The following is a 23,236-nucleotide window of genomic DNA, read 5'->3' as shown; positions in this document are numbered from 1 at the left end:
CATGCTCCATGGAGGCTATTCTCCCTTACGGGCCTGATGTTTCCGAAGCGACGCCTGTTTCCGAAGCAGCTGCTTATGCTGAAGAGTGTAATCAACTTGCTCACTCATTTACTGCACAAGACTTATGGCGTAAGAAAACTAGCCACGATGCCTCTGCGTTTAGTGTCCACTATAACCCAGGAAAGTTGGTTTGGCTCTGGGCCCCGTCTACCCCTCCCGATTTTTCGCTGAAGCTTTCGTCGAAATACCAAGGCCCCTACCGTGACAAACATCTCCTGTCACTTAAGTTAAGCCTATTCATCGACCTTCGGACCAACGCTGCCATGGGCGTGAAACAGTACATGTATCACGCCTCAAACCGTGCTATGACCCCCTTGTCGTGTCATGTCCCTAGGTCACTAGGTCGGCTCCTTTCTACGCGGGAAGTAATTGTACCGGAGCATAGTGTAGCCAGAATTGTGTCAGCGTGAAAGAAGACGTTCTGTGTGTGGCTCGTGCTTGCCGGGTTCCTGCCTGTACCAGCTTGTTGCGGCTAACGCTTCTTGAATATTAACTTGTGTTTTTACGTGACCTTGTTCATTGCAATCAATATATATATATATATATATATATATATATATATATATATATATATATATATTAGCGATGTCTCCGAACTCTGAAGTGGGAGAAGCTCTCAAGTGCTTTCTAGAGGATCTGCCCAAAAAGGACGCCGCTCGCGGTGTGAGTTCATGTTTGGACATGCGTGTCACCATAGCGTATGATCGCTGGTTGCCGGCTAATAAATGCCTTAACAAATTGGTGGAGAGTGCTGCGTTCCGTTTCAATGCTCTTGGATCTTCGATCCTGTACCCTGTCATCTACCATGGCCCACGATGCTTCTCAGCAAACACCTCCTCTCGTGCTACCCTTTTGTTCCGGTGTCCCTAGGTTCCGCGATCCACCCATCTTCAATGGCGCCGATGGCATTGACGGGGAGAACTGGCTCGCCATTTAAGAGCGCGTGAGTGTTCCCAACAGATGGGACGAAGACGGCAAGTTGACCAACTTGGCGTTCCACCTTGCGGGCCTAGCCAGTTTGTGGTACAACAACCACGCGTCTGTTTCGTAACCTGGTACGACTTTAAGACCACTATCACCAGCGTTTTTGGCCGCCCTGCAGTTTGTAAGCTGCAAGCCGAACAGCGCTTACGGCAATGCACTTAGCATGCCGGTGAGTCATTCACCAGCTATGTCGAAAATGTCCTGAACTTGTGCAAAAAATTCAATGCCAGCATGTGCCAATCTGACAAGATCTGGAACATCATGAAAGGCATTGGCGATGATGCCTTCATGATGCTGCTCGGCAAAAACCCTGGCACAGTGGCTGAGGTCATCATGCTGTGCCAAAGCTACAAGGAGCTCCGCCGGCAGCGTTCGATAACTCGTCGCTCCCCACCACGAGATGCAAGTCTTGCTGGCGTGGAGGCGAGCTGTTACCAGGTGGCACTGCTGGCAGACCTCAAGTCTTTCATAGGTGAGGAAATTGCGCGCCAGTTCTTTCTCCTGCCCTTTGCCCAACCACCGGCTGTTCATCAATCGGCTACTACCCTTCTTCCTCCCTTCCGTTGAGCGATGGAGCAGGAAATAGTGGAGGTCATGCCTGCGTACCAGCCACAACAACCTCTAGCTCCTGCGCCCATAAGTTACGCCGAGGTGGTCGCCAGGCCACCTGCAGTCCTTCCAGCACCCGCTTTACTGACTTACGCTGAAGCTGCCGTTCGACCTCCATCTTTTGCAGCGAGTATGCCGGCTACGCATGCTGAAGCGACCCCTCAGACTCAGATCCAGCCCGCCCTGCAGCCTTTTTAGCCACTGTTCCGTCCGTCGGCTCTTGCGAAATGTACGAGACTACCCCTGCGAACCAATGGCGCACACCCGACAACTGTCCCATGTGCCTAGCCTGCGGTTACGCTGGTCACGTAGCATCTTATTGCCCTCACGTACAGTCGCCTCCCACCTCATCGCCTGCTGTTGGCCAGCTCAGCCGTCCCTATCACGATGAACCACCGTCCATGCCACTGCCATCTCGCCTACCTTCATCCCCACGTCGCCAATCACCGTCCCTCATGCGGCCAAGATTGACTGCTTACGAGTGCGAAAACTAGTCGTCGCCGTACCCGAGGTGATGTGCCTGCGATGATATTGCATTGTGAAAGCCCTCAGAGCAGCCCATCTTGTGTCATTGACGTGCTTGTGCACAGTGTTCGTGCATCTGCTCTAATTGACACTGGAGCAGCCGTATCGAATATGGATGAAGCCCTTTGCCACTGACTTTGAAAATTGACGACGCCTATTTCTGGGTTGTCCCTCCATACCGCTAGTTAGCATTGTATTTTTTCTACAGCATTGTGCACAGCTCGTGTTGGCGTTTAGGGTGTCCTGTATTCCACCCTGTTCATCATCATCCCTGCATGCTCTCATGACGTCATCCGGGATGAGCAGTGTATACCGAAGGGCTCGTTTTTCTGTGTTTTCACACAGTATAATGAGATTTAGCAGACAATAATGCCAAGGAATGTATAGGGTAAGTTATTAGAATTAATGTAAAGTAAATAGGAATAACAGAAAAGTGGGTGAAAAACTAACTTGCCGTGAGTAAAAATTGAAGCTACGACCTCCGAATTCGCATTATGTTCTGTTAGATCTCAATACACACACACACACACACACACACACACACACACACACACACACACACACACACACACACACATACACACACACACACATATATATATATATATATATATATATATTAGAGGAGGAAATGAAATGAAAAGAACATGGCATATCAACCGGACGGCATCTCCCACACCTAGCTTAAAGGAAGTTGACAGCATGAATGAAGACTGGGACATTGCTTATCAGCCTCATATTATCCAAGAAGCCACAGACGCCGCAGCTGAATATTGGCCATAGAAGAGGTGATCTGAGGTGTATGAAGTTGCTGGCATCATGACAGAACCATCGACTGACCTTCCCATCCACAAGTAAGCCGGAATAGTGGAGGATGTACCATTAAAAGACTGCTTCGACCTGTTTCAGCTGCATGCTACCGCTATATCCTGGTTGGAACGGGCTATAATCATCAACTTTGCCGACTGACAAGTTATACCTCACCCACTTATTCGAAAACAATAAATCTTGGCAAAATATCAAAGAGGAATTGGTAATCAAATTTCAAGAGTGCAATGAACATTACAATAAAACCCACCATGTCGATGCATTTGAACTCAGTCATTGTAGTCATAGGCAGCCGTCATGCATTAGAGCCCGGAGCGCAAATTCGCAATTCCCGTCAGGCGAAGTCAGCCATCTGCTCACGCAAGGAGATCGCAGCTGTCTGCCTACAAGACACGACCTTCCCCCTAGTTTGCCATCTGCGCAAATACCGCCAACGCTTGCCTTTTCACTGTCACACAAATATCCATCAATTATTCAACAAATAAATGGACATCGTTTACCATGCTTACGTTGGCCACTACCTGGTTTTGCTTGAAGAAGCTGTTGTGGTACTAGCTACTCTGCCAAAACGCCTCACCAGACCGCCACATACACGATAGGCCGCCTTGAATACCCGGAAAAGACACTCTCAAGCCACGCTTTTTCCGTGCTGGTTCATGCATAACATTCCGTACGCATACACAATAGAGTGAAAGCAAAATAGAAGGCTCAGAGGTCTCACACGTTGCCAGGCGCAAGAACCGTTTGTAGTGAACGGTGAAGAAGAAGGCTTTGAAGATCACTCTCTAAACACTGTAGCATTAACTTTATTACCATAAATGCAGCACAACAGCCCAGAGACTGCTATCTGCCTACTGGACACCACAAGAAGTTGCCAGAAATTCAGTGGCATGATCAAAAAGGGATGCCATCTATTCTTTTTTCAAAGCAACATCAATGCCATCAAAAGCAAGCCCAAGAACGACAAACTCTTCAAGGGATACACCAACAAGAACAACAATGAACGCAAACATCATCGTACGAACACCTAATGAATAAACAAAGGCGTCTACAAGCTGGTCAAGTGAAGCGACGACGAAATCGGGATGTCTCCCTCTAGAAGAAGAAGACATCAGATTGGAGACATTTTCCTGAAAGGTAATCACACAAGTTTTCTTCAGCAGAGATCAATACGGAGCCTATGATCAAACCGATTGAAACAACAGGAGAAAAAACGACACAAACGGCATAAAGCCGCAACATGTTTTCTGCAAAGGCATCGCCCTTCAAGAAAACGAATACGCAAAGTGGTAGTGCCCCACGCGTACCATTCACGACAAACAGCACGACGTCTGCGAAACTCGAGCTATGAGCGTTTCGAGGCGTTCCACCCTTCTTCATTCCTCGCAAGAACTGCTGTATTATCAGTGACTCATCACCAATTTGCGCCTTAAAGTTGTGATTGTGTTGTGCAGAACACAACAGCCAGCCTCGCCCAACAGAGCTCCACTAGGCCTCAACATGCTGCTGCCCTCTCCTGTAAACTTTTTGCAAGTTTATGTGACTCTCATATGGCGTGGGACTACTGTATTCTGGTAGATTTTTTATTATTATGAAATTCCAGTTGTTCTTGATTTATAGTTTGTAGCTAACGCATTATTTTGGGGAGGGGGAATTCTGTGACCTAGAAAGGTATTGACTGATGGTAAAGCGGAGAAGGAAGAGGTGAAATAAAATAAACATGGTGTATAAGACAGGCCACCTCTCCCACATCTAGAGTCAGACACACACGCTTTGTCTTATGATATATGTCTGATGAAAGCGCCCTGAGGAATCGCGGAAGTTTAGCTGAACAAGCCCGTTGTCCACCATTGTACCCCGTGCAGAGCATGCCTGCATGTCTGTAAGGTTGTGCACGCTCCTGTGCACGCGATGCACGTGACGTCCCAACCTGCAACGGCCGCAAGGTGTCGCGCCGCAGACCATTGCCGGCAGCTCGCGCGCTATACACAGTGCATTTGTATATTCAGTTCGGCTGTATATTCGGCTGTATATTCGGTTCGTATGATTCCACTGGAATCTGAGTACAACATCATCGTCCGTTTAAAGGGGCGAAGATGGCAAACAAATGGCATGCCTATTGGGTAACAGAGCTTCTGCTTGCGCATGCCGCAGCTAATAAAGATGCACTTCCAGAGACTAAGAGGGGGAGCTGTCAGTGTCGCAGACATTGAAGGCGTCATTGCCAAGCATCCATCACAAATTTCACCAATTCTGCTCTGTAGCAAGTGCGTGTTCTCTAATACAGTAACACCCGTTAACAGTGTCACTCTCACAAAATTCACCGGGGTCACGCAGTCGAGGTAATACCACCAGGCTATCGTGGTTGGAGAAGTATAAGCAGCATTGTTTTTTGTCGACATGGTGGCGCTGACAAGCGCAAGTTCAATGTGAAGTTACGGCTTCATTTATCTGAGGACTTCCACATATATCAAAGAATTATATTAGTGAGAGGTCATAAAACAGGTTGTTATTTCCGTCTAAAAGTAACGTTGCCTTGCTCTTCATTTCCGGTGCAAGTTCATTTTAATTTTGCGCAAAATTTTGCAACAATGTTGAAGGCACATTTGGTCAAATAGCTGAACAGTACTATGGTATTCTTCATGGGATCCGCATAAGAAACCGCATTCCAGCTGGAGTTTGAGGAAAAGTTGGAATAAGGCAGAACATAGACTTAGCGTTTTCAATCAGTAGGATCCCCCCCCCCCCCCCCCACACACACAAACGCACGCACACACACACACGCACACAAACGTTAGGGTGAGCGTCAGAAGTTCAAGGTGAATGGGAATGAACAAATAGGTTAATATTAGTGTTGCTTCGGCAGGTAGTCTGGAATTCAAATGTATAGGCCTGACATTTTCAAGCACCCTAGAGATATGTATTGTGCAGCGAAACCCCCCAAAACTCTCAAGCCTCTGGAACAGTCGAGATTACTAGGTCTGGGATGGGTAGATTTATTGGTCTGTACTCTGACGCTGTTATTTCAGTACGCAAAATCAAGAAGTAATAATCTGAGTGAAAGGAGGTAATTCAAGTTTGATAGAACAAAAATTCCCGCGCTGCTTCTGCTGTGGAAACCTTAGGTTTGTGCGGGCTTTGTTAAAACTTTACGCTATGATTCCAGTTTTGTCACAACGAATTTCGATCGGAGGATGGTTAAATAAATGATGTGTTCTCGTACACTGAGGATACGAAAAAGATAAATATGTACTATAATACTCGTGCCACAATAGAGGCTACTGGTAACCTTACATGACTTAGCTTTTTGCCCGAAAGGCATCTGACGATTCTCTAGTGGACGTGACAGCTTACTTTCGTCGAGAATGTGGTCGCAATACTCGAACCGCTATGATTGAATAAACAGAGTAGAGCTGTTTTCGGATACCCGAGTATTCCTTTTCCATTCCTAAATCTTTTTACATGTGAGCTTAGCTCAGCGAGAAAAGAAGCAGTCTTCCCTTCATCTTATTAGTGAGGATAAGAAAGTAAATATGACACAGTAGTGTACTGTGCGCGTGCTCTGCACAGTGATGATGGCATCGGCTTCTCCGAAATGAGGCAAAATACTTCTAACCCTGTAAACTTCGTGCATTGTTAAGTACCTATCTGTCGAAAGGGAAGAGGTGGCAGTGAAGTGACAACTTATCATGCCTCGCTCTTACTATGCGATGTCTTTCAATGGTTGCGGTGGTGAAAGCTTCACTATAAAAAAAGAGCGTATGAATACCCGAGAGGGCTCTAAAGATTAGGTTACATCATCAGTCCGGAACGTTATAGCACAATACCGCTGCTCTTGCTTTCGCAGTCAGGACCAATTGGGCCCCAACGTTGAAGCGGCTAAATAGTGTCACCTCCCGGTGTTGTCGCGTGGGGTTGGGGAGAAGAGAAATGGCTATGTTCATCTAAGTCAGGGCCACCATGTGGAAGATAAAACGTGCATGATATGTGCGTGGAATTTAACCTTGCTGCAGCTGTCAGTGCAGTCACCTTCAGTTAAAATGGTTCGTTATTGTTTTTGAGAAGACTTGGTTATTGTCTTGCTACTCTGCCTTCACCCAGCCACCACCACCACCTCACCATAAAGGCATTCACCTCAATTTTGTCAAACAAATCTCACTTTACCAGATCAATTGACTATTTCCAGGTGCTCAATGCACCGAAATCAGATCCAGGGGGCTAGATCACCGTAACCGTTATTTATTACCTGTGTGAAAGCAAATTAGGAGTTGCTTTAGACATTTTCGATGTAGTACTCCAACACCACATTTCTTTGTTTTCTCTTTAAGCCCTTTATTTTTTAAGAGGCGATCGACGGTATTATATGCCTGGAAATTGACAGGTGGCGATGGCGGCGTTAACATGAGTGATGCGACAAATGCGGTGGTGGCACTTGATGTCGTCGTTACGCGACTACTTAGTGGCGTCATCACACTACGTTATCGAGTGGCCTTTTTCGGCAGCCATTGCGAAACCACTCACGGCTCAGAAAGACTTCAATGGTTCCGATTATTGCCGCAATGCAAAGCAGCGAAGGCGACGAAACCTTTTGATTGAGGCGGGAAGGGGCTAGATGACTGCAATATACTAGCGGCGGACACCTCTGGGAGTTCTGGGACGGACGCCGAAATTCTGTAGCGACCACTGGGACTGCACCAAGCAAAATCTGTCAGTGTAGCACCTGAAGGCTCAACGTGAGGTTGTTGTGGAAGTTGTTTATGTATACTCTATGTAAATTGGCTCCGAAAACTATTTCTGCTTATGCCCTGCACGTTTCTGTGGGTCACCACTGCAAGCCGCGCATTTCGAACATCCGCTGTTTTCTGGTAAGGCACTGACCATTGTGGAAGAACACAGCAGCAGAAGCAGCAGCAGCAGCAGCAGCAAACAGCAAGCAGCAAGCAGCAAGCAGCAAGCAGCAAGCAGCAGCAGCAAGCAGCAGAAAGCAGCAGCGTAGTAGTGGTAGTTGTAGTTGCATTAATAGTAGCAGTAGTAGTATGATTAGTAGTAGTTGTATGTAGCCACTTCTAGTTAGGTTCAAGAATTGTTCGCTAGATGGCATTGTTTGTATTTGTATTAGGATATATTACAAATACATGACGTTAGTGCTTTTTCTACAGTCGAAGATTTCGTATAGTTAACGGATGAACAGACAGACAGACAGACAGACAGACAGACAGACAGACAGACAGACAGACAGACAGACAGACAGACAGACAGACAGACAGACAGACGATTGGACGCTTCGCCCCACTCATCATCATCCACTCCGTGGATATACTGCGAATTTTTTTATTGAGGCTGCGTGAGTTCCACCTGCTTCTGCTAACCTATGATCTTCTATACTTTCTCTAGCATTCCTATCAGCGTCAAGGCACACTAACGTCAAGTCACACATATTCCAAAGCAATATCAATCATGCACCATTCTAATATATGTTGATCGGAGCGTGAACAACGTAGGGGGGTGCATTGAACTGCTCCCGCTGAACATATATGTACCATATGCTGTTATCTACTTGACAAAAGACGAAGTTATTAATGGTTTGCAACTACTAAGAACTCTTATTTGAAGGTACTACACAAAAAAAAGATGTAAAGAGCCCCAATTACGTGAGATAATATTGTAAAGAGTATTGACACTACAGTTCGAAAAAGACAATTCGATGCGAATGGCCTCATGAGTCTACACACTCTGGCTCACGCAGACTCAGGTCAAGCCCTGCGCGTTAGTTAGTCCGGTTGAATAATACTTCGTTCAGTTTGAGCCTTATTGAGTCCAAGTGAAACGCTTCATGATAGTGAGTCCCAGTGAGTCTGACTCGGGGAGATTTCGGTGCGTCTTAGTGCGAATGCACTCGCCCTAATTAGCGCTAAATATAATGAATGAGTAGGTTACACTGTGCCCCACATTTTCTCCGATCTATGAAACCATGTGGCCTTTTTTCTTCCTTCCTACCCGAAGACTACTATATCTGGTGCCAGGACGGACGTTCTTGAAATCTCACAGAATGTTCGACGAGCATAAAATGAAGCCTGATGGCCCTCACAGTAGCAAACTCGCCATGTCAAAGTGGGTTAGTTCGAAGCCCATATCTCCCATGTATGTCACAACTTTTTTTTTCACGCTATGTGTACAAGCCTAATGGAGCCTTCTATCAGCGAAGCTATCGTGAGATACGCTAAGACAACAGAAGGAACAAAAGAAGTCATCCAAAGTTCGCCCAAACAAAACACAAGTGGCTTTCGACACAGTGATAACGTGTATTCTCGTGACTTTTGCACCAACATCGAAGATGTTATCATCGAACCAAGCGTCGGCTATATGCTAGCTGACCATATCCACTCGGACAACACTCCACAAAAGCATTTCTTGGAGCAGTTTCTATCACAAGGTGTGATTTATATTGGAACACATTAACGTCATTTTTTTCAAGTGGTATATAGTTGAGGCCAAAGTCACTTAGGGTAGGTCAGAGTGCATATAGGGTACTGGTGGCCAAGGGCAAGACGTCGTTTCTCTACAAACGGACCGGCATAAGAGGACAACGGAGGTGAGATATTAATTGACTACTCATTTACTGATAATTTGATTTTTTATTGAAGTTTCTCGCAAAACGGTACTTATGTAAGGTCACAAAAATATAAACAGATACCGCATTAGATCTGCTTCTTCACTAAAGGTTGAAGCACAAAACGAAAAGGCAAGCCATGTTATCCTAACTAATATCAAATAAAGCAGGCAAGTTGTACCACAAGAAATTAGGAAAACACAACACACTAATGACCCCAGTCTCATAAAAACTGCTGGAAAGTGAAAATGTGTTTTACTAAGCGAGAGTGAATCTTGAGTAAAAATTATTAAACAGCTTGCTCCGAAAAGAAAAGGAGTGCAAGTTTTTCAGACTAGTAATAAATGGGCCTACACCTAGTGAGTGTATATACCTTACCTCTTAGCATAACCCATTGAATACGTGACAAGGTGAGACGTGTTGAAGCTTTATCGACGCTTTACTAGACGCGAGAAAAAAATAATTTTACGCGACGTAAAAACTTTTGATCAATTACGTGAAATGAGCCACCTCAGAAAACAAAGTTAGTGATTTCATTACAGGCCTGCAAACTGCTTGATTTCGTCGTTCTACGTTGCCGTCCTCCTTTGCTCTAACTCATTTGCTCTAACAGATCACTGACTGTCTGCTCTCAAGAGAAAACCTTCCATGACTCGTGTTTTCTTACTACCAACGAGGATATCGGCTACCCTTGTTTGTTCTATTGCACATTCTGCTGGCTCGCGTTCTTTTTGCGTTTAATCTCTCACTATTTTTTCCTTCACACGCTGTGTAGTTTTGAACTCGATTTTCTTTGGTATCACCAAAGTGCCTGCCCCATATGTTGTGACTTTAAGAATGTAATGGTTGTTCATTTTCAGCTTTATAGGCAATGGTAGCAGGCCAATCATGAGTTCAGAACGCTTGTGGTATGCGCACTGAGTCACCTTTAAAAATAGATAAATTTTGTATACTTGAGCAGGCTCGTCAGCTAGTACTTTACGTACATACAAATACTGTTTCACAGATTTTAGTGTCTGGTTGTGTATCTTGAGGGCTATTTAATTTGTAAGACCACCGGGAATCATCTATGTCGTTTGCACTATTGTCTTCATCACTACTTTGCCTCAATATCTACCTTGTTTACTTACACGGGAAGCTAGTCATAGTACTGTAATTTAGTGAGAAACAAGATTAGGCTCAATTGCGCAAAGAAAGTAATGCTCAAATATTGACAGGAAATTCACAGCTGCGCCAAGAACGTAAGCTGTAAAATAATCGCATATAATTTCACTAGCTAAGAGGCCAGAAATAAAGAGGATTGCCAAACACTGACCAATTGCGAAAGGCGTAACTTATTTCAGATATAAAATGAAACCATCCAATAGTCACAGATATTCATGGTGATATTCAGAAAAAAATGGCGCACCTGCGCAGGTCTAAATACAGTTGGTAAAAGAGCAATAAAAGTGGTTGAAACTACACCAAAGCTTGCGAAACACCCTGGAGTGGCATAGAGATACGTGGTGTCATGAAATTTATGAATTTTGATGAAGGAATAGATTTAGCTTGCCAGCTCACGAATAATGAAGTAAATTTGTGATATTGTTAGAAGCTGTCTGTTTGCTGCTGTGCTGAAATAAAGAATGGCTGATGATGACGAAGACTCTTGAAGGACACAGCAACATAGCACATTGTTCTCACGTGCCTGTGTTAGAAATTGCGGGGAACTTGGCCACATAGAGAAAAAGCAAACCATGATATTTAAGACTCTCCACGTTTTCTAACTATGGCCATGGTCCTTCAAAGAATGTTGTCAAATCATCTCTCTAAATGCCTCAACACTACTTACGATGTTTACTGAATAGAGGTTCTCGTTGCTTCAATATCTTCGGTAATTAATACAAAAATCTGCAAATGCCGTCAGTTGGACGTTTACAAGTGATTCTATCATGCATTATATAAGCCACCGCTACGAAAAAACTCTGCTGGTATGTTTTATGTACGCACACTTACGGAGAAAACAAAACATTCTCCCAGATATTTCAGCTAGTTCTGCGAGAAATTAAGTGGTTCTACAGCTGCCCCCCATCAACTTCGTGGATGTAGAACAAACAATTGATCTCTGAAGAGCATATGGTAGGGTATAGCACCATGATCATGTCAACTTGAAATACCATTCATATTTCGACACCCGGCCTTAACTTAAGAATATGAATAAGGAACATACCTATTGGTATCTTAGTTACACAGAGAGCCTAGGTAAAAACTAAACACCGATGTTTTCGTAATAACAAATAAAATGCACTCAAACCAAGCCTACAACTACACTGAATTCTCACTTGCAGGGAGACCCACAGGATATGGAGCCCCGACGCCCAGCCTACCAAATAATAGACGGAGTGCCCAGATGCGTCAACATCAGCGCCGAAAGGTTGAGAGAAAATCTAAAGTTCAGAGCAACGAAAGGAGACGTCGTACAATTTACATTTCCGAAGAGCGGAACCCATTGGCTGATGTACATCACACAGCTGATATTGAGGAAAGGAAAACCAATAACCACACATGACGAGTTTACTAGAGAGTGGCGCTTTGTGGAGTACATGGAGATCAAAGACTGGAGCTCATCTCTGCCTCTGAGAACATTTTCCACGCACCTTGCCCCTGACAAAGCAACATTGACGGATGAAGGAAAGTACATCTACGTCGCCCGAAATCCTTGGGATGTTTGCGTCTCGTTTTACCACATGATGAGTAACCTGAGCGAGTTTGATTTTCAAGATGGTACGTTCGAAGATTTTGTTGACACTTTTGTGAGTGGGAACTTCGGATATGGCGACTACTTCGAACACGTTGCGTTAGGTTACGCTCTAAGGGATAACCCGAATGTCTTCTTTGTGACTTATGAAGAACTAAAAAGGAATACACGGGTTGTAGTTCTGAGACTGGCGCACTTTCTTGGAGAGCAGTATGGTCGTGCTTTGGAAAACAACGAGCCGATGCTCCAAGAGCTCCTGCAAAGGTCCCAGCCTGAAAACATGCGAAGCGTGGTGGTGATTAACCTGAATGGAAGCGCAAATCCTCACTGGGACGAGCTTATTGTTAGAAAAAAAATCACCTGTAAGGAAGGGTATCAGGGAGATGAGAACAGGTACGCGGTTGTGAGAAAGGCAAAGGTTGGTGACTGGAAGGAACACTTCACACCAGACCTGCTGCGGCGCATGGAAAATCGGATTCTTGAGTCGGAGAAGATTTCTTCATTCATGGACCTGTGGAAGGACATCCGCGCTGATGCAATTAGATGTATGGAGACTTCCTAATAAATATCACTCCTGCAGGACTTGTACACCGTGGTTGTCGTTCAGAAAATTAGCACTGAAGGAAACGTTTTTTAAGAAATATTGGTACAACTTACAGAGAGAGTACGTTGCACTACAGAAGTGTGATTGCCGTTTGCATCACTACAATCGACGATACAGGCTATTGCTAGCTGCCCCAAAAGATACACGCTTGCACCTGCACGAATGCGGCTGCATGCTATACCTATCGATCACACCGGTACGCAATCTTTGATGCAGAATGTTCTCTGTACATTCCCCATAGCTATCTGCATGTTCACTGTACAACTTGGCTCCTGTTATACTGAATAATTTGGACAGAACATTTACTCCATTTTGTATGCCTCCGAACATGACTTCGTGGTATTCGGAAACGCCCAAACTTGAAGACTTGGTGTTTGCCATTAATGCGCATTCACTTGATACAAGTTGTTCAACATGTGGCGTTGATTATGAAAGCTGTCATCATTGTTTATACTTAATAGTTGGTGTGGTAGCTACGACTGTTTCTTTTTATTTTGCATGAAGCTAATGAACATATGTACGTGTTGCTGCATTGTAGCTCTGTATCTTCGTTGGAAATGATCGCTATAAAGCACACAGTTTACAAGCACTGGATAACCACCTTTCACAATTACGTTTGAACTACGAGAGAATAAAAATTTATTGGAGCAAACGCATTGAGCGCCTAAGGGGGGCGGTCTCTTTATTCCAGGTAGCCGTGGGCCTTCGCCATCTACCGCACCCGTTGAACCATGCTGCGCTACTTCTTCAGGCCTGGTCTGACAACTGGGCCTCCCACTGCTTTTCGGTTAGTTTAGTGGCTTCACGGCTTTGTATGCATCCCCATTCCATGTGAAATAAGGTTTCGGGGACATCAGAGTGTTTGAAGTTGTATAGATATTCGGTTGGTGAGATGCGGTGAAGCAGCGTACCGTGAACGTAGGTTTGCAGCTTCCTGGGGGTTACTGCCTGTTCCCGAGTCAGGATTGAGTGAGCGGGCATATTGATTCTTCTGTTTAGCCGGTAGTGCTGCAGTATATTGTTGAACTTTTAGGTGCATTTTTTTCCTCCTTAGCACTCCCTTGGGATGGCCCGGTGAACATGAACTCGGGTGAAAGCGTTGGCTGCTTCGTTTCTCATCCGGGACTCGTGACCTGGAGTGCAGACGATGTACGTGTCTGGTAGATTCATCTTCGCTGCAGTGGCGAGAATGTCTAAGGCTTGCTTAAAAATTTTTTCATTCTGATAATTTCGACAAGCTGCTTGTGAATCGGATAGTATTACTGCTGTGTCCGTACAGGTGGAGACTGCTAGTGCTGTCGCTGTTTCTTCTGCCGTGTCGATTTCTGTAGTTGGGATGCTAGCTGCCACTCTATCTTTGCCATCGCTGTTGACTACGCTGACAGCATGTGTTGGAATATCGGGACATTCCACTTACTTAGATTTCAAGAATTCCAATATTCAAAAACTGAATACTGTTATACGAAAGGCCATCAAATCTCTCATAGGAATCGCTGATTGTGCTTCCACGCAGCTATTACTACGCTTAGGCCTCTACAACACCTGGGTGGAGCTCGTCAAAGCAAACAAAGTAGCTCAACTCAAATGGCTTAGACTAACTGAAACTGGGCGAGCGACACTTTGAATATTGAGTTATTCTGAAGCAATGCCACAGTGTGATGAGAAAAGGAATATTCCAGCAACAGTTGGGCAGAACATCTGTGTAGCCCGCATCTAACAAAATATGCACCCTATTTGTCACCTCGAAAGAATAAGAGCCAGAATAAAGAAGCTCTGCCATGACTCGAACTAGGAATATTGAAAATATGCACCTTTAAATATTAGCTTCCTTCTTATATCTTTCTGAACGTATCAGGGAGGATAAGAGCTCCTGAGGGCCTACACAGCATACCAGGATCTGCAGTAAGAATCTTAGAAACTGTGAGAGAGAGAGAGAGATAAAGATGCCAGGAAAGGCAGGGAGGTTAACCAGACGCACATCCGGTTTGCTACCCTGCACTGGGGAAGGGATAACGGGGAGAAAAGAGGTTGCAGAGAGATGAGAAGGTACACACAATCACGAGCCCACTCGGGGAGCACACACAGTCTACAGGCGGTCGCTTAGGTTTGTTGACTTTAGGTAAATTAGCAGTGCTTTAGACGAAAACCAATGACGCCATACCCTGTTTACATCAATGGAAAGAGTGTCAAATATGCACGGACGCATCGTTTCCTGGGCATAATAATCGACAGAAGTCTTTCGTGGAGCCCACATTGTGCGTACTTGAAGAGGAGACTGCTATCTATTGTGCATACAATGAAATTCATGTGCGGGAAAGCATGGGGAACTTCTGGGGCCTTCATGCTACAGCTGTACAGGGCCTTATTTCTGGGTCTATTGCGCTACAGCTTGCCGGTACTGACTAACACTTGCAAATCCAATACTCATTCATTGGAGAGTTTGCAGGGTCAGGCACTGCGTATCTGCTTAGGAACTGTGAAATATTAATTGTTCCTATGATCTCAACTGACGTATTTATAGCCAGTATTCCACACACGTTGATTTTCTCAAAATTAAATTGCTAGTTTTGAAGCTTTACAAACGCTGATATTTCACGTTAGCGCATCTGTACAAAGCATTTTCTGGTGCGCATGCGCCCCTTCAAAATTTGTTGTAGAAGCACACAGAATGTAAACGACATTCATATCTCAGTAACAAAACGGTATTCCAATTGCCAACAAATGAAGCCATCAGCAGTGGCGGCATTATAAATAAAAGCATTATTTAAGATGAGTGCTACTGCTTACGGAAGCTTGTTCATGCTAGTAGGGGGCAAACAATTCAAAGGTAGTTTGTCAATGTCACACCATAAGGCTGTGAGATTGAACAAATGTAGGCAGTTCTAAAGTGTGATACTTTTAGGAGCAAAGCTTCTTAAGCTGCGGTCGTGCGTCCGTCATGTAAATTGTAGTAGTAGTAGTAGTACTAGTAGGAGTAGTCGTAGTAGTAGGTATCCACCTCTTGATTAGTCCTTGTATTGTCTGCCGGATGGCGGTACTTTCGTAAGATGAATATATGTTGAAAAGATGCAAGATGGTGGTACTTGGAGTGCTCACTAGATGGATCAACAGATGCGCGGATGGACGGACTGACAGACAGACAGATGCACGGCTGGACAAATGGACGCATAGGCATATGCACGGACGGACGCATGGGCGAACGCAAGGCTGGACGCATGAAAGGACAGACGAACGCACAGACGCACGGATGGATCAACGGCTGGACGGACGGATGGACGCAGAAGTGGAAGAACGAATGGACGCACGAACGAGCGCAGACATAAACGCACAGATGGACGGACGCATGGACGGACGGAAGCAAAAACGAACACGCGGACGGAAGTGCGGAAGGACTACCGAATATTCACTGCGTGCTTACAGGACGTTTTCAGAAGCCTAGAATGGGAACAGTTAGGGATAAGAGTTAATGGAGAGTACCTCAGTAACCTGCGCTTCGCCGATGACATTGCATTGCTGAGTAACTCAGGGGACGAATTGCAACTCATGATTACGGAGTTAGACAAGGAGAGCAGAAAGGTGGGTCTTAAAATTAATCTGCAGAAAACGAAAGTAATGTACAACAACCTCGGAAAGGAGCAGCGCTTTGCGATAGGTAATAGTGCACTTGAAGTTGTAAAACACTATGTCTACTTAGGGCAGGTAATAACCGCAGAGCCTAACCACGAGATTGAAGTAACTAGAAGAATAAGAATGGGGTGGAGCACATTCGGCAGGCACTCTCAAATTATGACAAGTAGATTGACACAGTCCCTCAAGAGGAAGGTATATAACAGCTGTATCTTGCCGGTACTTAGCTACGGAGCAGAAACCTGGAGACTCACAAAGAGGGTTCAACTTAAATTGAGGACGACGCAGCGAGCAATGGAAAGAAAAATGGTAGGTGTAACCTTAAGAGACAAGAAGAGAGCAGAGTGGATTAGGGGACAAACGGGAGTTAAGGATATCATAGCTGCAATAAAGAAGAGGAAATGGACATGGGTCGGGCATGTAGCACGTAGACAGGATAACCGCTGGTCATTAAGGGTCACCAACTGGATTCCCAGAGAAGGGAAGCGGGGTAGGGGGAGACAGAAGGTTAGGTGGGCAGATGAGATTAAGAAGTTTGCGGGTATAAATTGGCAACAGCAAGCACAGGACCGGGTTAACTGGCGGAACATGGGAGAGGCCTTTGTCCTGCAGTGGACGTAGACAGGCTGATGATGATGATGATGATGACTCATCATCATTCACTCCATGGATATGCTATGATTTTTTTCGCACAATGCTACCACTGAAGTGGGAATCTGGGACGTGCATAAGCTGCAAATTGTACGCAGGCACTCACCGCATGCTCTCTCTGAAACCAGGCGTATCCGGTGGAAAGCCCGCCTGTAGTTCAGTGGCGCCCGCCCCCATAGACCTTTTTATTATGGGCGCCGCCTTATTGCTTAGCGGGTGGCATGGTCCGCAGCCTGGCAACCCACTGGCGCGTGTGGAGCCTCGCGTTTTTAAGGAAAGTATGCGCAGGGTTACAGTTGCGTTGTTTTTTTCGCGCTAAATTTCGCATTCAACGATGAGTTATAGGTAGCAAATGAGTCCGTGAAACGTGCTGAAAAGTTTTCATTAGTTCGTGGTCAAAACGTGAAAGCTTTTGACCCCGAACGTGTGACTGTTGCGAAGTCGTGAACGTGTCGCAAGTGGTCAGCGTAGTATGTTTTCGGCGCATATTTTGTTAGAAAAACGTTAGAATATTTTGACGAGTTCTAGCACGGAAAGCAAGTACTGGCACGCGTTCAGAATATAATGAATTTTTTTAGGAACTGCAGAACTTAAGTTGGTTTTCTTTCCCTCTGGATTCGTTCATGCTATCGAGTGACTCACACCGGTACATTCGATTGCGCGTGAACGTGCAGTTTTGATTTTCTGGCGATGACGGCATTTGTTTTTGCTCATAACTTGTACATTTTTTGCTCGACTTTATACGACTCCTTGTGGCTGGCCTGTAGCGATGCTGTTGTTTACATGCCAGCACACTTCTTCCATTTGTTTATCTTTTCAGAGTTGTGGCGTTTGATCGGATTGCGGTGGCGATGAAGTTAAGATAGAGTTTTTCTCTGCTGATGAGGCACCAAGCGCGCCCAGGCTCGAGCTTATGATCGGCATAAGAGCCATTTTGTGTGTTTTTTTGATAATTTTGCCTACAAGCTGTACGAATTTTGTTCGCAAAGCTTAGTAGCGAAATTGATAGTTTTAAACACAAGAGACGACTGCAGCAAATTGGTGTTTTCGTAATTTGTTTGGCTCTAACAAGATAAGTAGGTATGTTGTATATCAATGCACTACTTGTCAGCGCATTAATACATTTCACCACGCTAAAAAAATGTCTTCCGTAAGGTAATAATTCCAAACACGAAGTCAGAAAACTCTCCCCTCCCCCTCCCCCCTTTTTTACACCGAAAGCTGTTATCAAATAAGAACAAAGGTCATGGTGGTGCTGTAGTTGTCTGCCGCTACCGCCAGTGTCCGTAACCAATATCGAAGAAAAAAACTCAGTAATTAAAGAAGATTAAAGAAAAAAGAAAATACAAACCCAGGTCCGCTGCCTGCCAGCTCAATATCCTACCACTGAGCCAGAACATCACTTGAAGCTCATTTCAAGACTGGCCTTAGGCAGGCTTGATATCGGTAAAGGAATCGCGCTAATGTGAGTAATAAAGCGTTTCGAAAGATCAAAAGAACAACCAGGCATCACACAATGGGAATTTCATAAACATTAGGTCCCCCAATGATGCACTCCAGTGCAAAGCTTGTTCCTCTTCACCTATTAACTGTGGCGCATACCCCATTCAGGCTTAATTCTTGATCGTTTTCAGCCACCGCATTAAAATATTGCACAATTTTCATGTTGCAAATGTCACGCTTCTCCGAAGAATGGTGAAGGATAGCATAGGGAATACCGGCTTACTGCACAAAAATTATGAATATTTATGGCATAGTGAGTACCAAGCAAGTGTGTTTGTAGCAGTTACACAAAGAGTGTTAAAAAGAGCCTCTGAAAAGCCGCTCTTCGAGCCCTCGCTATGACAGTGTTGCGTGATCCGTGCAGGCCTGACGTGTTTTTTTTGTTTTTTCGCACTATTCGGTTTTCATAACACACAATGTGCACGATACATCCCGTTGGATTACATAAAGTATACACTCACGACAAGGATTCCACCATGTAATTTTCATGTAAAATTCAGTGAATGTCCGGGTTTCACAAGGCCGATGCCCAGCACAATAAAAAGGAGTCATTCCGGTTACCCCACTACGAAGTGAGGGGTTTCTCGCTCGCCTTAATACAGACAGATGAACTACATCTATCATCATGTTGAGGTGGGCCACGTGGCTAATAGGTTTGACCTAACCTATAATACTAAATTATAAAAAAATATGGAACATCTCTCCGAAGGGAACCCTAAAGGAATGCGAAGCAGCAGCGGTGTGCTCGGCGTTGACCGGGTTGAAACGGGTGCCAACACGTGTACTGAAAGAACGGTTTGAGGCGAAGCTTGATGTAGCGTTTACTCGAGTGAACGTTTGTTTGAAATGCAAAGACACGGGAGGCGCGTTGAGTTTCCTGTAAGTTTCATCGAAGAAAGACTATTCGCTTGATGTGCACTCGAACGTTGAGAGCAGTGGAGAGGGTGAAGGAACAGACATGACACGCGGTGCGTGGTGACAGGCTATGGAGAGAGTAACATCAACGCGCGCGCACTGCGAGGGAAGGCGTGACTTACTTGCCACCGCCCCAACACTTGCGGCCAGGGGAGTACTGTATGGATGGAGGGACAGCGTCACACAGTCTAGTCAAAGAAGTGCTTCGCATCTAGCATAAGAAGAAGCGAAAACAATGCAGGTGGCTACTAGAGTGGAGCTTAGACGTTTTGTAATGGGCACGGCTATACTTGGTGGCTTATGATTGGTCGTCAATCTAACCATCTCCGGTTGTCATTCGGTCTAGTTTAACACAGTGCATTTCGGGTATGTTGTGGGACTTACAGATATAGGACTTGTCACGTAACACAAACCATGTACCACGAAGCAACCGTAAACACTGCTCGTGTGGTGATGCGTACCGCCTACTTCTTCAGACGTCAGGTTCCTTTATTTCTGTAGCACTTCAAACAACCAAAGAACACTCGCTTCCGTTCACCTTACGCTTACTGAAATCGCCATAAAAAGATGAAAATCCGCAGTTTGACCTGAAACATGCTAAGTTATTCGACAACATCCCTCATCTAAGCACCAGCCCGTACACTCTGCGCCTTCAGCACACGCCAGAAAGGAAGAAAGCGCCGGTTGCAAATGTGGTCCTCCTCGGTCGATAGCCGCTGCGCACCACGTATATCTAGGGGTGTGCAAGGAAAGGAACGGGGAGGAGAAAGAAAGAGAGAAATGAAGAAGAAAAAAAAACATCGCGTAGCTTTGTGTAGCATAATTTGGAAGAGTGATGGGAAGGGAAGTGAGAGTGAGTGGGCAGACGTGAATGTGAGAAGAAAGGAAAAATCAGGTGCGAGGGTATACGCCGTAGCATAACCGTGCACATCCTAGGCATAGTCCTTGAATACTTTTGCTGGCACGAAACTTTTTCGTCATGCCCATGCACTGCACGGCTTTTCGATCACCTAAGCCCGTACCTCCTTGAGACACGCTGGCTTGACGCTCTTGCTAGCTAAGAAATTCAAGTCCGGATTGGGGTAATCCAGCAGGTGTGGGAAGCGGCGGAAAAAAAAACCTTACCGCCACCACCCGGGTGGCCTAGGCTGTTGCGACTCGGGGTGCTGAGTCGTATCTCACCGCTGCCAACCAGTTGTTGCGGGTCCCACAGCTGACGACCAGTTGTTGCGGGTCGGAAGGAAGGTCGCTGGAGGATACGAAAACAAAACCCGGTCTCTTGTGGTAGCGTGGTGTAGCTTCGGGTTGAGGAAACGAGCGCTCACAAGATGGGGATACGAAAAAACAAACAGGTTTATGGCACTATTTACAAATATATTCAGCATGAGGTTAAGAGTTCACAAACCACGAACGTGGTGGTTGAACCGCTACACAGTTCAGAGCCTTCACATACTACGAACGTGGTGGTTAAACTTTTACTTGGTTCAGAGCCTTCACAAACTACGAACGTGGTGGTTGAACCTTTACTTGGTTCAGAGCGACGTCCCGCATTCTGCGGCGCCGTTATAAGCCCTGTCGGGCTCCTCCTTCTTCAGTGGAACACCAATCACACACACACACAACAGGTGAGGGGTACGAGCATGCACGGCGCACGTGAACATCCAATTTTGAGTCAAGATCACTGCACTGAAAGGTGGCGCCAGAGGGGCTCTTGCTCGTCGTGTGTGTTACTGGTCGAGGGGTCCCAAGCTTCGGACAGCAGACATCAAACGGTCCGCCAATCTGTCCGCTCAATTAGCAGGGCACTTTGTGGCGGCGGTCGCCGTTTCTTCAAAGGAAGACGCTGTCTTTGTTGTCCTCTCTGGAACGACTTACAGCTTCGTGGCGACACGACGTCTCATCCGCCGGCTAGCAGGGACAATACCTAGCGGGCATAGGCAGCCGACCAAGCGGCTACCTCTTTGAGGACTAAAAGAGCGCCGCTCCCCCGTCATCTCTCGACGCTGGTTCCGAGAAAACCGGGGTTCCAGGCGTGGGAACGCTGCCCGGCTACGCTTCTCAGCGACAGCATGGCGCCTACCGATGGCGGTCATAACAGCTTCCCCCTCGCCAGATGAGTCACGGAGGGCAGCAGTCAACACTTCTGCTCGCAGGGACGACGAAAGGGTCAGTAGTTGAATGCCAGGAACTGGCCTTCGCTTGTGGCATGGTCCGGGTGATTGCCGAATCGTCGACAGCATCTCTGATACTCGATCATATGTACAAGCAAGCACTCGGCCCCCTTCGAACAAACCAAGCCAAAAGAGGGATAGCAAACCAATTTTTAATTACTAGCTTTAACAAAAGCTCACACTCAGAACTCTTAGGGCTCACTTGAGCAGCGAAACCAGACGTGCTACCTTACAAATTCACATAATAAGATGCACGAAAAAAACTAAAATATCAATTTTGATACACCAAGAGTACACCCGAATGGTTTAGAAAGAGCGGCTGAGCGCGTCAGCGTTTCCATTCAATTTGCCCTTTATTTACCTAATGCCAAAATGATATTTTTGAAGAATCAAGCTCCGCCTCAAGAGGCGACTGTTCTTTGATGTCACGGTTTGCAGCCAAGTAAGGATACACTGGTCTGTCTCCACTTTTCATCACTGACTACTTTCATCGGTTCTGTCCTGCTGAGAGCATCAGTTCGGAACTAGGATTCAGCGAGCGCAAAATGTGTCCTAACGTCCGTCTTTGTCTACGGCACCAATAACCGTCTACTATTGAGACGTTAAACTCACCAGCTTCCCCAAACCATAAACTACACTGTGACCTAACGGTCTACCTCAACGTTTAGGGAAAGCTTGATGATTTGCTCATGATCACTAGATCAATCGTCTCCAAAGAAAACCAACAAAACAGAGGAGACAAACACGGCTTTCTAGAAGATTCATTTGGTTAAAGTTATCTGCCTATGCTAATGCCTCTGAGTAAAACTCACTGGGCTCTCCTGAGCGTTCAATTACTCTCATTTCTACAGCATTGCAAAATACACGACACTAATAACCAAATGCATAATCCCTCCGAGTTTTTCTAAATTCTCAATCAAACGTTACGTTGTAACACACCGTGTACAACAGGAAAATAATGCTAAGTGCAATACTCATCAAATGCACCTCACAATAATGCACAGGGTTTAGCTAAAACTGTGCACCAATGACTCAATGCTCCATGCACGCAACGACAACTTCACCGTGTCGCGCCAAACTTAATCAATTTATGAAATCATTCGGTTTTAGCTAACATCTTCCTCAAATGCTTATTCACGCCACGTCCCCATGGCAGTAAAGGCATACGATGTCGCACTAAACCTTTGAAAAAACTAGAAAAATGACACCTTTTCTTGGTTTTTACCTTACACAAAATTTTCGCACACATGATTAAACTAATTCGATGCAGACTTTCAACCTTTGGATCGGCGGTTTTCCTTCTGAAATTTTTCCACCGCATCACGTAACCTACCAAATTTAAAGTGGCTCAAATCTGCATTTCCAATGCAACACTGAGTAACAATATTTGACACGCCTGTGCAAAAGTTACT

At 45.5% G+C, this 23,236-nt stretch overlaps 1 protein-coding gene across 3 annotated transcripts in view; it reads left to right on the top strand.

Annotated features, from left to right (window-relative positions):
* The first annotated feature begins 9,393 nt into the window (after window positions 1-9,393).
* Window positions 9,394-23,236, top strand: part of LOC119186385 (3-beta-hydroxysteroid sulfotransferase) — a 37,058-nt gene continuing 23,215 nt past the window's right edge. Inside the window, exons 1-3 of one of the 3 annotated variants that reach the window (XM_075888585.1) lie at window positions 9,394-9,598; window positions 13,649-13,744; window positions 14,012-14,106. In XM_075888585.1, the coding sequence (XP_075744700.1) occupies window positions 14,038-14,106 (69 nt within the window). In that variant the 5' untranslated portion in view covers window positions 9,394-9,598; window positions 13,649-13,744; window positions 14,012-14,037. Of the gene's footprint in view, window positions 9,599-11,943; window positions 12,942-13,648; window positions 13,745-14,011; window positions 14,107-23,236 lie in introns of those variants that run through there. The other 2 variants (XM_075888587.1, XM_075888588.1) reach the window with 2 other exon arrangements.

The sequence above is a fragment of the Rhipicephalus microplus genome, chromosome 3 (genome assembly GCF_043290135.1).
Source record: "Rhipicephalus microplus isolate Deutch F79 chromosome 3, USDA_Rmic, whole genome shotgun sequence".
NCBI classification, from domain to species: Eukaryota; Metazoa; Arthropoda; class Arachnida; order Ixodida; family Ixodidae; genus Rhipicephalus; species Rhipicephalus microplus.
Note: the sequence above shows the minus strand (reverse complement) of the source record. Positions and strands in the feature narration are given on the sequence as shown.